This window comes from Folsomia candida, unplaced genomic scaffold (assembly GCF_002217175.1).
Source record: "Folsomia candida strain VU population unplaced genomic scaffold, ASM221717v1 Fcan01_Sc007, whole genome shotgun sequence".
In the NCBI taxonomy this organism is placed as follows: Eukaryota; Metazoa; Arthropoda; class Collembola; order Entomobryomorpha; family Isotomidae; genus Folsomia; species Folsomia candida.
In genome coordinates, this window is record NW_019091199.1 from 6,842,475 (window position 1) to 6,860,241 (window position 17,767).

General features: G+C 37.2%; 3 protein-coding genes across 3 annotated transcripts; 1 reads left to right on the forward strand and 2 right to left on the reverse strand.

The window, feature by feature from the left end:
• Positions 1-78: 78 nt before the first annotated feature.
• On the reverse strand, positions 79-2,416 carry LOC110852730. The gene is made up of 4 exons (XM_022100842.2): positions 1,384-2,416; positions 1,248-1,292; positions 576-1,185; positions 79-385 (listed from the first exon to the last, which is right to left on the reverse strand). The coding sequence occupies exons 1-4, from the start codon at positions 2,053-2,055 to the stop codon at positions 219-221; spliced, it is 1,494 nt and encodes a 497-aa protein (XP_021956534.1). The 5' UTR covers positions 2,056-2,416; the 3' UTR covers positions 79-218.
• A 2,569-nt stretch (positions 2,417-4,985) lies between these two features.
• LOC110851656 lies at positions 4,986-9,669 on the forward strand. Its single transcript, XM_035853894.1, has 5 exons — positions 4,986-5,082; positions 7,797-7,886; positions 7,962-8,586; positions 8,681-8,840; positions 8,960-9,669. The coding sequence occupies exons 3-5, from the start codon at positions 8,079-8,081 to the stop codon at positions 9,192-9,194; spliced, it is 903 nt and encodes a 300-aa protein (XP_035709787.1). The 5' UTR covers positions 4,986-5,082; positions 7,797-7,886; positions 7,962-8,078; the 3' UTR covers positions 9,195-9,669.
• LOC118436247 lies at positions 9,271-12,010 on the reverse strand. The gene is made up of 3 exons (XM_035853895.1): positions 10,948-12,010; positions 10,700-10,870; positions 9,271-10,632 (listed from the first exon to the last, which is right to left on the reverse strand). Exons 1-3 carry the CDS (start codon positions 10,991-10,993, stop codon positions 10,373-10,375), a joined length of 477 nt encoding a protein of 158 aa, XP_035709788.1. The 5' UTR covers positions 10,994-12,010; the 3' UTR covers positions 9,271-10,372.
• Between the last annotated feature and the right edge of the window lie 5,757 nt (positions 12,011-17,767).

Sequence of the window (17,767 nt, forward strand, 5' to 3'; positions counted from 1 at the left end):
AAATTTTTGTGCGTTTACCATCCAAAAATTTTGGTCGTAAATTGATTTTTTTCCTATTTGCATACAATTTCCTCGACATTTTCACTTTTACCAGTTTATTATTCACTTTTGTTATACAAATATACAAATATTTTTCAAGGATTTCTATCACATTTGACATGACAGTCTGGATTTAAAGGACAATAATTACATAATTAGCTCACTATTGAAGTAAACATTCACGAACTGAGAGGAATTCCACATTGAAGGCACAGATTTCGAAACTCCGTGTGAAAATAGTCCTCTGTTATTTTGGAGAGCGAATTTCGACAGGGAAACAAGTCCGACGCGGCGCCCAGAGTAATATCGACTTTGTCCGAGTGGGAGAAAGTGAACCAGGAAAATACTGATCAAAATTAAGAAACGTTTTCAATAATATCACCAAAATTATTTATGCAGTGGCCGCGGAAGCCGTGGGGACACTAACATTGTAGGATAGGGGAGGGTGGGGTTTACATAACATGGGCAGATGATGCGGACATCGAATAACCGTGGGGACATTGTCCCTCTGTTCCGCGGCCATTGCAATTACGTACCTGTAAATGGATGCGAATCAATCAAAGTGAGGAGCGGATATATCATTTTAATTCGCTGTCCCAGAAACTCGTACTTATTTGCCCCCACTAAAGACGTCAAACCCAGGTTGAAACCTATCCTATCCTTTTGCAACACTTTCTCTGCCATGAACTGCGGAAACAGCCACGCGAAGGGGAACAAATAATTGACAGCAACCTTTTGAAGACCAGCTTCATGAAAGCGGAGAAAGTTCTTTTCCGTCTCGATGACCCGTTCGAGTGGGTTATCCGCGGCGAGGGGAGACTTTATAATTCCAATTGTCCAATGATTACACAAAATGTGGTTTTGAGAAGGATGAAGTTGACAGGGAAGCGTGTCCACCAGAGATAAATTAGCCGGTAACTCTTTCTCTTTTTCCAGCAGATATTGTCTTATCGATCCGACGATTAGGGAGAGCATGATGGAGGCAAAGTGGACGTCATACTTGGCACGAATGGCCTTCATTGGGGCCAAATCGACCGTGGTGAACGTGTAGATCCATTTGGTTTGAGGTTTGGTCAATTTGAGCGGATTTGTCCCAGGACCTTCAAGCATGAAGAGGTTAACTGGGGTCGAAATAGCGTCCAAAATCTGAGAAAATTTTCAAAAAATGAGTGTGAAATTCTAGAAAAAAATTGGTAAACTATTTGTACCTTCTTCCAAATCGATTCATTCACTTCCTTCACGAGATAAGGTGCCTGTATTTTATAAGACATATAATTTTTTTAGTATTTCGTGATGGATAAAATGCAAATGAACTTATCTTCCACTATAAAATGCATTACTTGCCTTCGCATTGGTCAAAATATCCAAAAGGTGAAGCAAAGAATATCCATCGGCGAAAACATGATGCATTTTAAACGCAATGATTGTCTCCTCGATGCCATCTTTGACCTCATCATTGTTATTATTTGACCTTGACATCGGGATAACCATAACCTCCCAGGCAGGCATCAACTCCCCGTATCTTTTTTCCATCCAGTCGTCCACCACTTGTTCCAGACTTTCACCCGGGTGCAGCTTTCTCTCGTAGATTAACTTGTTCAGGTCGACGGCTTCCGGGGGCAGCGTTTTGCTGAAGACGTAACCACAAAAGGTGACCAGGCAGGAAAACAATTTCTCATATTTTGGACAATTCCCAACTTTTGGGGCGAGCAATGAACTTGAAAAGCGGTCTTGGACTTGTTCTAGTTTCAGGTGACCTTGAACATGGCACAATAATCCGAGACTAAGTTTCGACTTTTCCCAACTGCACCCTATCGTGAAGGCGGCGTCCCCAGTGGTCACGGAGGACAAATCCTTCCTCACCAATTTTGCGAGGAGGATGACCACCACTTTCGAAATTGCGAGGATGCAGAGCGGAATAGTGAAGAGGATGATGATAAATGTCCAACATATTGCTCCCAGAATGAACTTTAGAGATTTCGAAAATTTGGAACTTGGCGTCGTGGGAGTCTTCATTTTTTGGGGAGATAAATGAGAGAAACTTTAGAATTATAACTTGTTGAGTGAGTATGCAACCCATAAAAGTTTAGGTTTTGTCAAATTTTCGAACAGATTTCACAAAGAAAAACAAGTAATTTTTTAAGTTTTATGTTCTGAATTTTTTTTAATTGACTCGAAAATTGAAATTTGAAAATCGATACGTCTTATGATTTCGCGATTTGTCTTGGCCATATGTTTCGAACCAAGAAGGCTTGTTTTCTCGTGATAAAATAGCGTGCCAGAACACGAAAAAAGATTTAGGTACAAGATAAGTTGTACGATTTGGGGAAATAAAGCGAATGGTGGTATGGAATTGGCAAGGAAAGTGACATTATTTCATGCGCATATGCAACGATTTAAACGTTGGGTTAACTTGGATAAGTGAAATTCTGTTGTTGAGATATATAAGCGTGTCGTTGATACGTTAAATACGTTCGAAAGTAGGTATATGCGTACCTTTCGTGCATCACCATTTCTCAAGTTGAGATCAGAAATAGAACGGGAAAGAAAATGATGAGCTGATGTGCAAAATCAATGACAAACATGAACTTTTATGTTTCCTGTCTTCTGTGTAAGTTAACGTCAAACAGGATTTATTTCACGATTTGGAAAGTACTTAGAAAAAGATAATGCAAAACATAAGGTCTTACAACGAGATTACAATGGCATAAATATATTTGTATAAATATGCAAATTCTTAAATGAAAATAAATTGCGTTTCGCAAATGGATTTTTGTACATTTTGCAATTTTTACTCGAAAATAATGCTACTATTGGTTTAAGTATATGCTCGGGAAATATTTTTTTATTGTGTTGCGTAATGCGTATAAGTAATTTTTGACAATCTTGCATTCCACTATGTTGCCTGAAAATTAACCAGACTAATCCTAATCCTAATCCTAAGATTAATGTTTCTGAACATAAAAAGAAAACTAACCTTTTAATTAACTATCAAATTCACAAATTATGTAAATTCCAAAAACAACGGCAAAATTGGACAAAACTAAAATTATCAACAAATGTCACCAATCAAGATATTACCAGTAACTTTAATATCTGCCATATCATTTCTGATTTCACGTGATATGTTATCAATTTCAATGGCGTCGTCGTCGTCGTCGTCGCTAACATCTTTGGTTACAGATTGAATAGTGTCCTCATTTTACGTGGACAATAAGTTGGTAAATTTTACAAGCCATAAATGACTAATGCAAAAAAAGTAACAATTTTTGCAGTTGCTTGCTTCATTTCGATGAATTTTGAAAAATGGGAATAAAATAATGAACCCAGTCAGAGTTTCTTACCGATTTTGCAAAATTTAGGAGTTTTATGCTTATTAAATTAAGAAGGTTTATCCACTGCATAATAACAATTAACCATTAAACCATGCAATTCTAATTGATAAATATTTCCCCGCATTGATAACATTTCAGGTAATTTCAACAAATTTGTGTTTGCACTACAGAGTTTACGAAAATTTAGCCATGAAGTTTTAGTTTAATTTCGAGAAAATTTTATCTCAAAATGTAATAAGTTAAATATGGAATCGAATTTAATTGATTTCAAATAAAATCCAAAATTATTTATTGTAGTTTCACACCGATCTTATAAAGTTTACGAGTTTTAGATAGATTGGAAACCCAAGATGTTTCAGTTGTTCAATTTCAACCACTAATTGATAAATTTACCTTATATTTCGCCAATTTATAACATTTCACACTTTTAGTTAACTAAATAATCATAATTTTCTTGCCTTCTCAACTTGTCAAATTATTTAACAAAATGCAAAATAATATTGATTAAATACTTGGTTTTACTACTTTTCAAAAAATATATTGCAATTTTTAAACACATTTTCAGGAATGATGAATAATTCCTTGGACTGGTAATCTGGACAAGTTTTTCATGTTTCTGTCTGTATGTTTTTTACCTTCAATTATAAATAAATTTTATTGGAAGCTTATACAGAAAACTTATCATCAATGGAAATAAAATATAGCATGTTTTCTCAAAGTGAAAGCAATTAGAGCGAGTTTGCACTTTGAATCTAAATGTGTGCACAAAAAATATGAACAAATTAATCCAAATAAATCCTTGCATAGCAAAATGAAGAAGTTCTCTTCACAGGGTTTTGCAAAATTTACCTATAATTCAACATTCAACATTGATATATATCTCATGTGGTAGATATGCAATTAACCCGATCCACACAAATTCTCGTGAAAAATCACGATATACCTATGTAAATCATAACCATCGATAATTACATGATACACGCTCCGACGCTCCAACCAAGAGCTCAATTTTAGTACCTCTCCTGCAACTCTTAACATAGCAAACTTTTATGTTCCTCGGATATTCGAGAAACCACACGTTTAATGATCATGGTTAAAATTAGGTGTAATTTACCCTCAAACCGACCGACAGGATGATGAGTGGTAAGGTAACAGACGTAATTATATGTATATCCACTCCTTACTCTTTTAAGGAATTTCAGGGAGAAGTTTAACACAAAAAGTTTGAGTTAGGTCGTCATCATCATCGCTCAATTTATCACAATTTGCCATATTTTTTACCTTCCCTAAAGTGATGATGGAAAATGCTGTAAAAACAGCGTAAATTTATTTTTGCTCGTGACGTGGTTTTATGCTAAAAGTTGAAATGTAAAATACTTATTCGTGCAAATATGTGCACATTTGCAATTTTTATGCATGGTACACCTTAATAATTGTAATTCCTCCTACCTATCTACCCATCCACCCACCCACTTAATTTGTTAATCCGACCGATGTACATACACAAATTTTGAAACAAAGATGAAGATTCGCACATAAATAGACGCGGCGTTCATTGACTGTTACGTTACGTTATACATGACGTGGGTTTAAATCAAGTCCAATTTTTAATAAGATTCGCAGTTTGTTCTCATCCTCAGAAGAAGGAGCAAGTTTCATAAATAATAAGATTTTGATTGCGTGCCATTTCATCTTTTCTTTAAGCAAGGTAACGGTTTAATTACACGTTGAATAGAATTAGTTATTAAGCTGTGGATGTGAATAGTTAAATGGTTCATCAAGGGAGACGAATTTCTCAGGTGCGAATTTCTCAGGTGTTCAGTCAAGATGATGAACTTGTTTTATTTTCTTCAACAATTATACAAGCATTTTTATTAATGTCGGTATCGATTGCGAATTAGTCTCGGGGCAAAATTACGAGTTGTTGATACAAGCGAATCATATCTTCTGGGTGGCATTTTTTCCATGAATTCATTCCCATTCGTAAACATGCATGTGTACATATTGCCGGCAACTGGTCTAAATACATACATATTAAACTAGGTAGTTTATTTTGAAAATATTTGCACCCCTGATTTTATTATGGCAAAACACACAATGGACATGTTTCGTGCCAAAATTTTATTTTATTTTATTTACTTTCGAGGTTGTTGTTACATGTTCCATAAATATTCTGTAATGAAAAATAATAGAGTTTTGCTGTTCCGAGGAGAGTTTGGCTTTGTGCCGAATTTTAGTAACGTGTGTATTTATCTATCTACTCATGGTCATTAGTCCTACTCTATAGGATTTGATAATACTTTTAAAATGCACAATTTTGATATTTGATATCCTCTCCTTGTTTTTGGACACGTCAACACGTGGACTTTTTGCCGTGAAGGGGAGACCCAGACTCTAAAGTCCAACTGGTCGTCAGGAAATTGCAGGCAATCAAAATTGAGAGTTTATGTATCTCTCTTATTACTGTCATTACTCATCAAATTGGATGGTGTTTTTGTATATGGTACAAAAGCAAGAACAGAACAACAGTTATGTGTCACTCACCACTATGCACATACAACTTGACTCATTTCCTCTTTAAAGTGCATAGGAAAGATAACTTGTTATCATTCATTGTATACCAACTTTTTTTAAACAGAAAGAAGAACAAAAGTGTGCAATGGGCAAGTATTTCATTTCTGTTGGATACATAATTTGTGCCACGGATTAGTTTTAATACTCACTCACAGTTTTTCCTCATTAAAGAAATGACACATGATTCGTACCCTGGTCAGCTCACTTGTGTGACAATAAGTAGATATATCCTGATGACAATGCCACTTACGTACTTCTACGAGCACATTAAGATTATCGCATCGTCTGCATTGTTATATAATATGTATACACGTACACATTTCTCGTTTTATGAGGCAGGCAGGCCATAATATTTCAGTGTTAAGAACCCCTCATCAGCAAGTAGCAACTGGAATTTCATGACATGAAGTACGATTCACTTTTGTGGACGCGATATCACGACAAGAAAAGAAAGAAACATTATATCCGAGTTGAGGCAATGTTGGAATGGAACTAATTATTTTATTGTACTAAATTCATGCTTCGAGGAGTTAATCTGGGTGCGGGGATTGCTGGCTGAATGGTCATGGTCAGGCAGTCACGATCCTGAAAACTGCCGAGGAAAGGGGATGGTTATCTATAAAATTTACTTTCTTATAATGTGACAGTACTGCATATGCACAGAGATGATGATAAATATGTTTTAGGATGTGTATATGGTGCATTTGCATAGTCAAAGTCGTCATTTATCTATACCATGTCCGCGATGACGAGATGAAGGTCGACAATTTATTTATTTTAGTCAGTTGTCACTTTCTAAATTGAGGATAGAATTGAGATATCCCGTTTAAATCAATCAGCTCACTTATTCGTTTCATATTCACATTCATTCACACCATTTCGTTCCAGATTGACACTTCAGCCGTGGCAGATTAGCTGGATTGATTTATTCGAGCAGGATGAATTTTTAAGTAAGGGGGAGAAATAAAATAAGGAAATGCTTACACATATTTTAATTCGAAATCTTTTTCCAGACCAGTAAAACCATCCCACAACAATCTCCACTCTTCTGCTCCAAGTTGTGCATATGAATGTCGTAAATACAGTGCACAATAAATAATTAATGGTAAATCAACCAACATCCCAACCAACTTACGCACTAGTAAAATCAACCCACCATAATAAAAGTGGCATGAAATGCAGCCCTAAGCGTCATTCTGCATCGGAAGTCTAAACAAAAAGTCCGACTACGGCATTCGATTCTGCGGTTGAGCTAGATTTTGATGTGGTCACTCTCTTACTTGGACTGACGCTATTTAATGCAGTTAACGTGATTTGTGGATGTGTAAAGTATAAATAAATAACAGAGGCAAAGTGAGATTTTTCAACTTTACTTAATAACTAATGACCCATCCAGTTTTTGCTAATTAGTCGTGTATGTGTGGCTAGTGAATTGATCAGCTAAACCAAACCAAACCACACAAGCCATTTTAACCTGATAAGGACGTACACATTACAGGAAGAAAATAATATTTAGAAAATCTGCAATCCATTCAATACATGAATTAATTAACGAGTGACAAAGTGCATGACCTGTCTCCTGCACTTGACAATACACAATTGATTCAATTGTATATCGGACTGCGCGTGTTTGCAGAATTATTTACGACTTTCCTACCGTGTTTGAAAACATTATCAGCAAAAGTCCTCATTTTCTAGGGGTCCGAGGAGTTTATCGGGAATTTTTAAAAATACATAAATTCGAAGAATCATGCGATTTCAAAACATTTGAGAATTTTATATTCAAAATATTAAATAAATTTGGGACATAAATTCCACGAAGGAGTTTTTATAATGTCTTTTGTTAAGGGGAGTCATTGGGCGAATAAAATATGGTCTCATGTAACGAACGACTTTAATCTCGACTCCATCCAGGCTCATCACTTTTTCTGCAGCGAGGTAAATTGAGACGAATAATTTTCTTTAATTAATTGCTCATTTAATTAACTAATTAATGAATTAAAATAATTTCAGTGGGAACTCAGTTCTACTTCACAACCACAAAATATTCTGGAAAATGGCTCAAAATCCGCCGTTAATACTTCGTCACACCGCGTCTCTCTCCCATATCTCATATACCGTGCCGCCTTCATGGTTATTCTCTTATCCGGGATAACCATCTCGGCCTCATGTCAGTCACACTTGTTCCACATTTTCCTTACAAATTGGTCATTCACGTTGCAAAATGTGTACGGGCTTGTCCTCTTCGGCATCGTCCTGTGGCGCTGGTGGACCTTTAAGAATGGCGTCTTATCTCCCCAGCAGAAGAACTCGACTTCATCATCCTCCCTGCTGACCTTGGGCGGAAATAACCATCAATCCATCATTTTAGAGCTGCAGAACGAGAAACAGCAGCAGAATGGATATCAAAATCTCACCAGTCAGCAAAATCCTGCAGCAGAACAGGATGTAGAAAAACAGAGAGGCTCTCAAGGCTCTGTAAAGATGGGGACAATGGTTAATAATTCAGAAACGCCACCAGAACTAAAACTGCTGCCCTTGACTTATTTGGAGAAAGGCGTCTGGATTTTGATGAATGTGGTGCATGTTTTGCCGTACTGTGTCGTTCTTGGATATTGGACTGTTGTTTACAAATATGGTACTTAATAAAGAAACACATTTTGCCATTTTGAAGTCAGGGTCGCAAAAATAGGAAGAAATAACTCATGTCTAACTTTTTTGCATGCATGCAGACCCTGATCAACCGACATGCGAAAGATTCAAAAGTCATTACATCGTCCATGGCGCTACTGCCGTTCTTGCAATTTTGGATGCTTTCATTATTGCAATTCCTGCCAGACCGACGCACTTTCTCGTACCGACGGGCCTGGTTTTATTCTACGTCGTCTTTACGTGAGTGGCACATGAGATACATAAATGCAACTTTGTTCATGATGTGTGCTCCAATTTTGCCAAATTTTTGCCCCAATTCCATAAAAATTATAAAAATTTCGCCATTTTGTATGCTACAGATGTCTATACGAAGCAGCCGGTGGACCGTACCGTCCCGGCAACGAGTTTATCTATTCTGTCCTCAACTGGAAATCGAATCCAAAGAAGGCCATCATTTTCTCAACTTTAGCCGTGGTCGTGACACCAATTGCACATACCGTGTTCTGCTATGGGGTTTACAAGCTGAGGATATGCCTCAAATCGCTCTACGTTCGGAACAAGTATCGTTGGAGTAACAGTGAACAGCCAAATTAATGGACGATACGCATTTAGCAAATATTTTTAATGAAATTCTACTTAAATAGAGGGGGTGTACATTTGTGGATGCATGTTTGGGGCGGTCAACTATTTATTTTCGTTTATCAATTTTTAAGTACCTGTTACATAATTGTTATTGTTATATAATAATCGTATTATAGATAGTAGTAAATATCTACGATAGATAAAGGATAAGTACAAAGAAAATGCCAGTTTAGTCTAAGATATCTGTACATATTTCTGGAATTCAGCAATTAATTTGCAATATCCTTACTTGTGTAATTGCTACTTATATATTAAGCCTCCTACCGAAACACAAAATACGACTGACTGATTATTGCAAATACAAAAATACAATGCATGATCGGTGGAGAACATACAAAAAATACTAAACTGTTCAATTCAAAGCAATTGTAATTGTAATAAACTACATGCGAACATACCGTAAATAAACTCTTATTTAAAGTTTCAATCACTCGCAATTCACTCTAATTCTGAGTACAGGAGACAGGAGCTACAGGCAAAAAACAGACTTGTTAAAGGATGAATTGCAAACTGGTACATACATGCTTGAGTTTAATTTATCAAAAAATTAGCAGTTTAGTATAAAAGTACATCAAAAATTGACTATTTGAGTTTATCATACTCAAATTTATTACCGACATACATAATTTATATTTCTTACCAAGGCTTGTCAATTTTGAAAATTTGGTCATGTTTCATGCCAAAATTTTGATAAAATAAAATTAGCATATAGATTTGTAAACAGATTTGTAAATAGATTCCGATTCCTTGAATTTTCAAAAGTTAATTTGCATTATATTTTCAGACTACGGGGAGCACTAGCAACCTCCTCCAATAAGTATACGCCGAATAGATCTGTGATCATTAAAAATTCAAGGGCACAGATAATTATGTGAGATATGGAAATCGAGTGGAATTACAAAAATAACACATCAAACGTCAGCGATTTTGTTATAAAAGACTCGGAACTTGGCAAATTTTGATCCAACTTCTTACTTCCTTCCTACCAACTTCCTACAATAAGTAACGCCAAATATATATAATTGACTCAGGGCACGTGCCCTGAGTTAAGTTGCAAGTTATTGAATTTTGTACATAATTTTCTTTGCAATTTCAAATACCATATGCAAATAACACAATAACACATCTCCTCAGCATAATTTACTTCTTAAAAGATAGCTCATCCAGATAAAGATAGCTTGACTTGATGCCAATGACACACCATTCGTCTCCCCCATGTTGCAGTAGTTCTCATTACAGTAGCAAATTTCCGAGTGTTCTCCACCCACCCAAACTTTTCGACAAGTTCCTGGCTCAGGGCGTGTCTTTTTTCCAAGGATTTTTGCCACGGCAGGTGACAAGCATCCCCTCCCCTTGCGACGATCCGTATACGCGAAACAAACTGCACCCCCTGAAAAATCATGGCGTTTAAAAAAATGCACCTACGATAAGCACATATCTAGAAATAATTTACTCACGCTCATTGCCACAATCCCATGAAAAGTCGGTGTCATCATTCTTAACGGTGTCACATTTGGGAATAATTTGTTCGCCGAATCGCTGATGGATTTTATTTAAACGGTTGATTGATGACCAGTTTTCCATCGTGGCGTCCAACTCCCCAATGCACCAGTAGCACTTCAGTCCGGCTAAGAAACGTGGTTTAAAAGAAGTACCAAAATATATTCTAAGTACAAAATTATGACCAAATATGGCTGATACATACCTTGAGCAGATGGGAGCGCCATGATTATGGTAATAAAAATATACATCACACTGATAATCTCACTTCCTCTCCAGTACTTTTAAATAATTATGAAAGATAATTTTGCAAAATAACGAAATTTGAAGAAAATGCAGATAATAAAAATGTGGGTGAAAGTCAGTGAAAGTAGAACTTTCCATCACTTTCGTGCACGGAGTCAAGAAGAAGAACAGGAAATTGTGGGTCGGTCTGGCTAATCTCAAACAATAAAGTGTACACGATCTGACATGTGTGAGCAGATGGTCTTGTTTCATTAAATTCTTGTTGAGATAATTGATCCAGTAAAGTCATTATCGATAGGTCAGAGTAGTATAGTTATAGTATGCAAATAGGCGTGTCTCTTTTCTGTACAAAAGGGAGATAAGGTCGGATTAACTGGACGAGTGTATGAAATTATGTATGCCTTTCACTCCATATATATTTACGTAAACTTGTACAGATGATCCAGGAAATTCTGGATCGATGCATTTATTTACCCTGATAAAATCAGTTTCGGATCCATATAAATGCAAGAAAAACGAGTTAAAGGTTTAGTGTAAAACTACCAATAGACGACTAAAACTTGATAAATTATTCGAAATACTCCTGTCGCCTCACTAGTCGTCCAATTAGTAAAACGTCGGTCCTTTGCGAGCCAATAATTTCTACGTATAAAAGTACAAGTTAAATATGCACAAGACATTACAACAATATTACCCTTACAAAACGGAATCTTAGATAGCGCTTAAAGCCCCCCGGGGGAGCAACGGTGACCCTGGGAAATGCAACATTTCCGATGTACGTTTCCTCTGTTTCAGGGTTAATTACTAGCGGATGCCCCATTGTTCTTGGATGTCCCATTTGAACATTGACGTACACAATGGCACTTAACAGCGCAATAACGATCGTCCAAAACACCCTAAAACAAAGGAAAGCAGGACTTTTATTGAATGAAAAGAAACCTATGCTTAAATTGTGACAACGAAGCATTAAGAACTGAAAAGTGTATCCATAAACGTCATAAACCTGGGGCTGACTAATTGATCTTGCGCCTATTCTAACTACTGGTAAGTTTTCATTTTTATTTTTGAGCTCCAATGAAAAAAGTGATTTATACGTATATAAATAATAGTAGGCTTGTCACTTTATTACCAAAATTAAAAATAATTTATCCGGTTGTAGCTCATCTTTAAACCATCCCTTGTACTCTACATAATGAAAACGAAATTAATTCTTCCGATGGCAATGCTGCTTGTCAATTGCATTTGTTACGCATCGCATTCGTCGTTGGCTGTTCGAAGTTTTGACAAAGTGATGACAGGGGAATCGGAACCGGGTTGCCTGTGCCCAGCAGGTCAAAACACGACGGGAACTTACCTTATTTTTTGTGGCCGTGACCTCACACCGTCGAGTTGCTGCAGTTGAAATTCCATTAAAAACGCAAGAACTTCCCCTCTCAGACAAATGCTCTTTAAAAACCTCCCCGCAATCTAATTTCACTCCATTGAGAAAGCAGCGTTCAAATAATTCCGAACAGTTTACCATTCCCTGAAGCAACAACAGAAGATAATGCATTTTTGATGATAAAATAAATAAATATAGCGAAAGTATCCCTAAATTAGTATGCCTTCAGTTTTCCTAACCTCTCGAATAAACGGGGCGACTCTTTTACTCATCTGTAAATCATTGTCCATTATTATATCAGTCGCATCTTCTTCATTTGCTAATTCCCAGTTCCAATTGTGCCAATGTCTGACATTATTCAAACCAGCAAAAGTTGTATTGGAGGAACAAACTTGATCAATGATTTGAAATACTCCCGACGTCTCACTAGTTGTCCAATTAGTATCACGTTCTTCTAGTATGTCCCAATAATTCCTGTTGTACAAAAGTAACATTTAATAACTCAGGTGACAATGGAGGTCTCTCAGCGTATGCACCCAGATTTTGAGCAAATTAGTGTAAATCGATCACAAATTTTTATAGCATGCCATTTTCCTGGACTAAACCACAAATTTACAAGCCACACATCTGCCAATGCTCAGGTTTACAGGAGATATTTGCATCCGAAATGGAGAAAGTGCGCAGTAACTGTAGAAAGTGTACTTTTTCATTTTTAAGGCGCGTTTCTCCTATTTGGATGCAAATATTTCTGCCAAACCTAAGCATTAACAGATCGTGTCTTCCGCAAATTACATAATTAAATTTGGGATTGCTTGACCCTGGTTTAGGCAAAATCGGAGAGCATACGTTGAGAGGACTCCAATTAAATATTCAGAAAGCATTACACAGTGTAATGCTTTCTGAATATTTAATTTGTAGCTGTGTAATTTACACACAAGAATATGTCCCTACCCTAACGCAGCCTTAATTTGAGTGCGCTTGAATCCCCCCGGAGGAGCAACGGTGACCCTGGGAAAAGCAACATTTCCGATGTACGTTTCCTCTGTTTCAGGGTTAATTACGAGCGGATGCCCCATTGTTCTCGTCCTCCCCATTTGAACAATGACGTACACAATGGCACTTAACACCACAATAACGATCCCCCAAAACACTCTAAAATAATACAAAGGAGAGGAGAACAATATTTATTGAAAGAAAAGAAAATTCTTTAGATAAATTACTCATAATTGAGCCACCGATGAAGCATTAAGTATTGAAAAGTATTATTTCCATAAACTTCACGAAACCGAGGACTAATTGATCTTGCGACTTAAAAAAAAATTGATTATGTTTTAATAACACGGAACATTGCGACTATTTTCACTGTGGTAAATATATATTTTTATAAGCTGCAATGAAAATAAAACGATTTGTTAATTACTAATAGGATCATCAAAATAATTTCTGATTCTAGCTCCTCAACGTTACATACCCCCTTCAACATAAATAATGAAAGCTAAAATAGTGGTTCTGATGGCAGTGTTACTTGTCAATTACATTTGTTATGCAACACATTCGAAGGCTTTAGCAGGCTATGACAACGTGGCAAAAGGGGAATCGGAACCAGGTTGCCTGTGCCCAGCAGATGTAAACACGACGGGAACTTACATTCATTTTTGTGGCCGCGACCTCACCCCGGACAAATGCCCCCCGGAAAGTATCTTGAGATGCGTCAATGGACGGACTAAAGCAATTAAGTTTTGGGACTGTACACCCGAAGGAACCAAATGCGGTCTAAAGACTAAGATGAAAGACGGAAGTCATTGCCGTAGCTGTGAAGCTCATCGTACAAAAATATGCATAAAAGACTAGTGACAATGATCAAGATGGAGATGCAGAAATTATGAAATATTGAATATTTGTGTATATCAGATGATGATTGGTTTAAAGCTTGACTCGAGTTACATAATTTATGAACGTCCCCTAAGCAATTCCTTGATGACGACGAGAATTTGAACCCAAAATCGTTAATTAAATAAAATTATGTCTTTCATTTTTCGTTGATTTCATTTGCATAGACGACAGATGCTCATTACAATTTTATGCAAAATTTAATAACAGCTTACCTCATCGAAATATGTATGTCATTCGCAAGGCATTCCCTAAACCCGGGCAAATTCTTCAAGGCTTGTACGAGGAAATTCCCCTGGTTAGGTTGATAATCTGACCGGATGACAGATTCGCAACGGGATCGAGTCTCTGCGCAGCATTCTTCCAGCATGTCGAGTGCGACGTGGTCCCTTCGGGCGGGAGGAGGAGGAGGAGGTGTGGGGTCAGGTACAACCGGTCCCACTGGCTCCATGGCATACTCCTCAAGACAATGTCGCGAATGTCGACGCATCTTATGGAATTTGCGAGGAATGAAATTATTATGCAAGTTGAAATACGCAGTCTTTATTTTAAGAGATCGTCAAGCTCGTGTCATGACCAGTATTTCGTTTTTATTGCGGGTTTACTAAATTTCTTGCAGTGCGAAGTAATCAACGCAAGAAATGCAAGGTGCGAGAAACTGGGAGAAAGTGTAAGAAATATGCGCCATCTTGCCAAATATTGCAGCGGGGCGTGGCTTTTTGCCTTTCGCATTTCTTGCAGGTCAAAATATTTAGCTGCAAGAAACCACTTTCGTGCAGTTATTTCTTGCAAGTATGTAGATACTTTGCACCTGAACGAAACACTGGTCGCCAATATCAATCTAAAAAATATGAAAATGCTCAATAACTCACCTTTCAGAATTACGATACCGTTCAAGTTCGATCGTTAGAGTTCGACTTGCTTAATTTGGAAATTCAATTTTGAGCTTTGAAGTTTGAAATTATTTTCTTGACTAGGTGAGAGAAGGACGCGATAACCGGGTGAAAGTGCATAAGACACTAATCCGAAATTGGTTCATGGCACCTGACGATGACCAATGGTATCGATACCGATGAGTCATGAAATGACGCCGGATGGTCATACGACCAAGCAACAGAATTAAAGTGAACAAAGGAATTTTATTTCGATTTCAAACCAGCCAGATTGACATGCATACATGGTAATTATGGGCGAAATGCATAAATCCAGTGCGGGGACGGAATAACCAACATTTTGTCACGGTTCTTCGGGGTTGGTGGACATACGGAAATTAGCACGCTCCCGATTGTAGTCCTTTGTTCTAAGAAATATGTAAAAACAAGCTAAGAAAACGTGGCTAAATTCGGTACGTTCTCATCCTTAGACTTACAAGTACAGTAGAATTGGAACTGAATTCGATCGATTTCGACGATTTGAGCTCAAATGTATGGATAGCGTAACTTCTACTGTAGAAGTTCTACATATGTGACCACACCCCGATGACCAATGGTATCGATGCATATGAGTCATGTCACGGCGCTGGTCATACGATCGGGCAACGGAATTGAACAAAGGAATTTTATTTAGATTTTCAAACCAGTCAGATTGACATACATGGCAATTATGGGCGAAGTACGTACATAGGTCGAGTGTGGGGAAAGGAGTGCGGAACCCACGCACGGTTTCTCGGAGTGTTTGTTGAAATGCGGAAATTTGCATGCTTCCGATTGTGACCCTTTGTTTTAAGAAATACACAACATAAGGTAAAAATAAACGAAGAATACGTGGCCAAGTTCTGTACGTTCTTAAACACGAGAATTGGAACTGAATTCGATCGACGTGATGATCCAATAAGCTAAAATACATGGATGGCTTTACTTCTAATGTGACCCCACCCCGGGATTGTGACCCTATGTTTTAAGAAATACATATGTAGCATGGTAAAAGTAATGTGGCCAAATTCGGTACGTTCTTGAATATACTTCCTCTTTTACAGGTAAATACAGTAGAATTTGAATGATATTCGATCGACTTTATGATCCAGGATAGCTTTAGCTTGATAGCTTTATTTCTATGAGATGAGACACTAAATTCGCCTCATGCAATTTGATGCAATACGTATGTACATATGTACACAGTTAACTTATGTACATAAAAGTAGGACCAATGCATCTGCAAAATATGGACCTGCCTGAGGACAAGTTAGTCATGCAAAGTTTCCATGCGCTAAATATTTAATAAAATATCTTGGTCTTGATTGTTAGCAAAATCTGCATATTTAGTGAAAGTTCAATTAAAGCAACGAGTTTTATTTCAAATTTCAGATTGAGACATGCAATTATGGGTGAAATAGGCCGAGCTCTGCATGATGGGAAATGATTCCACCAAGCCAGAACGGAACCAACCTTTTGTCACTGTTTTCCTGGGTTGGGGGACAAGAAAATAAATTTGCACGCTGTGGGATTGTGACCCTTTGTTCTAAGAAATAAGCATGCATCATGGTAAAAATAAGGTAAGGATACGTGGCCAAATTCGGTACGTTCTTAAATATACTTCCTGTTTTGCAGGTAAATACAGTAGAATTGGAATGGTAAGTATTCGATCGACTTTATGATCCAAGATATATTGATAGCTTTATTTCTGAGATGACTGAGACACTAAATTCGCCTCATGTACAACCAATGCATCAGCATGATATGAACATGTCTGAGCAAAAGGGTATACGGAAGCAACCCGCCCATGATCTCCCGCCCGCGTTCTTCCGCCCATTTACTCCCGCCCGTGGAAATCTTCCGCCCACCGATTCCCGTTGACCCTCTCCCGCCCGTGAAAATCTCCCGTCCTAATCATCACCCGCCCGTAATTTTTTTCGAGTACAAGATTTTTTAGCAGTTAGCATCACTAATGTAACCCGTTAAAAGCACAGTCAGTATACTTTTACAAAACGAAAAATAACAACAGGCGAAATAATAATGAATACATTACAAGTCGGACAACCTCTCTTTAATTAATAAAGAAGGATAAAAATCATTGCAAACGAATAATCTAATTATACAAATGATCTGAATCAGATACGGTAGGCAACTTCTTATTAAGAATATTTATTAAATGAGATTGTCCTGTCCTGATGCAGTGCATGAGCCACGTCTCTAAAATGTGGAAGGTGTCGGGTTGTAAATAAGAGAAAAATATGACGATCTTTTCCATCAGAGGCATATCCAGGACTTTTGTACAAGCACTTCTGCACCGACATACATAATCATACATATGTATGTACATAAGTGATTGGTGAAAGTCGTGGTATACACATTTCTGCATTGGACAGAAATTACTCTATTTTGTGAGAAGGTTTTACGCAACCATAACTCGACAAAAAATACGGCATACATAAATTAAAAAATACTGGTTCATTTATAACGTCACCCATTTCTTGTGGGAATGAACAAATGCTAACTTTTTACAAAATTACGAAATAACGATGTCGTATGTTCTTTTACAGTACTTTCAGACTAAATTATGGCCCTATAAA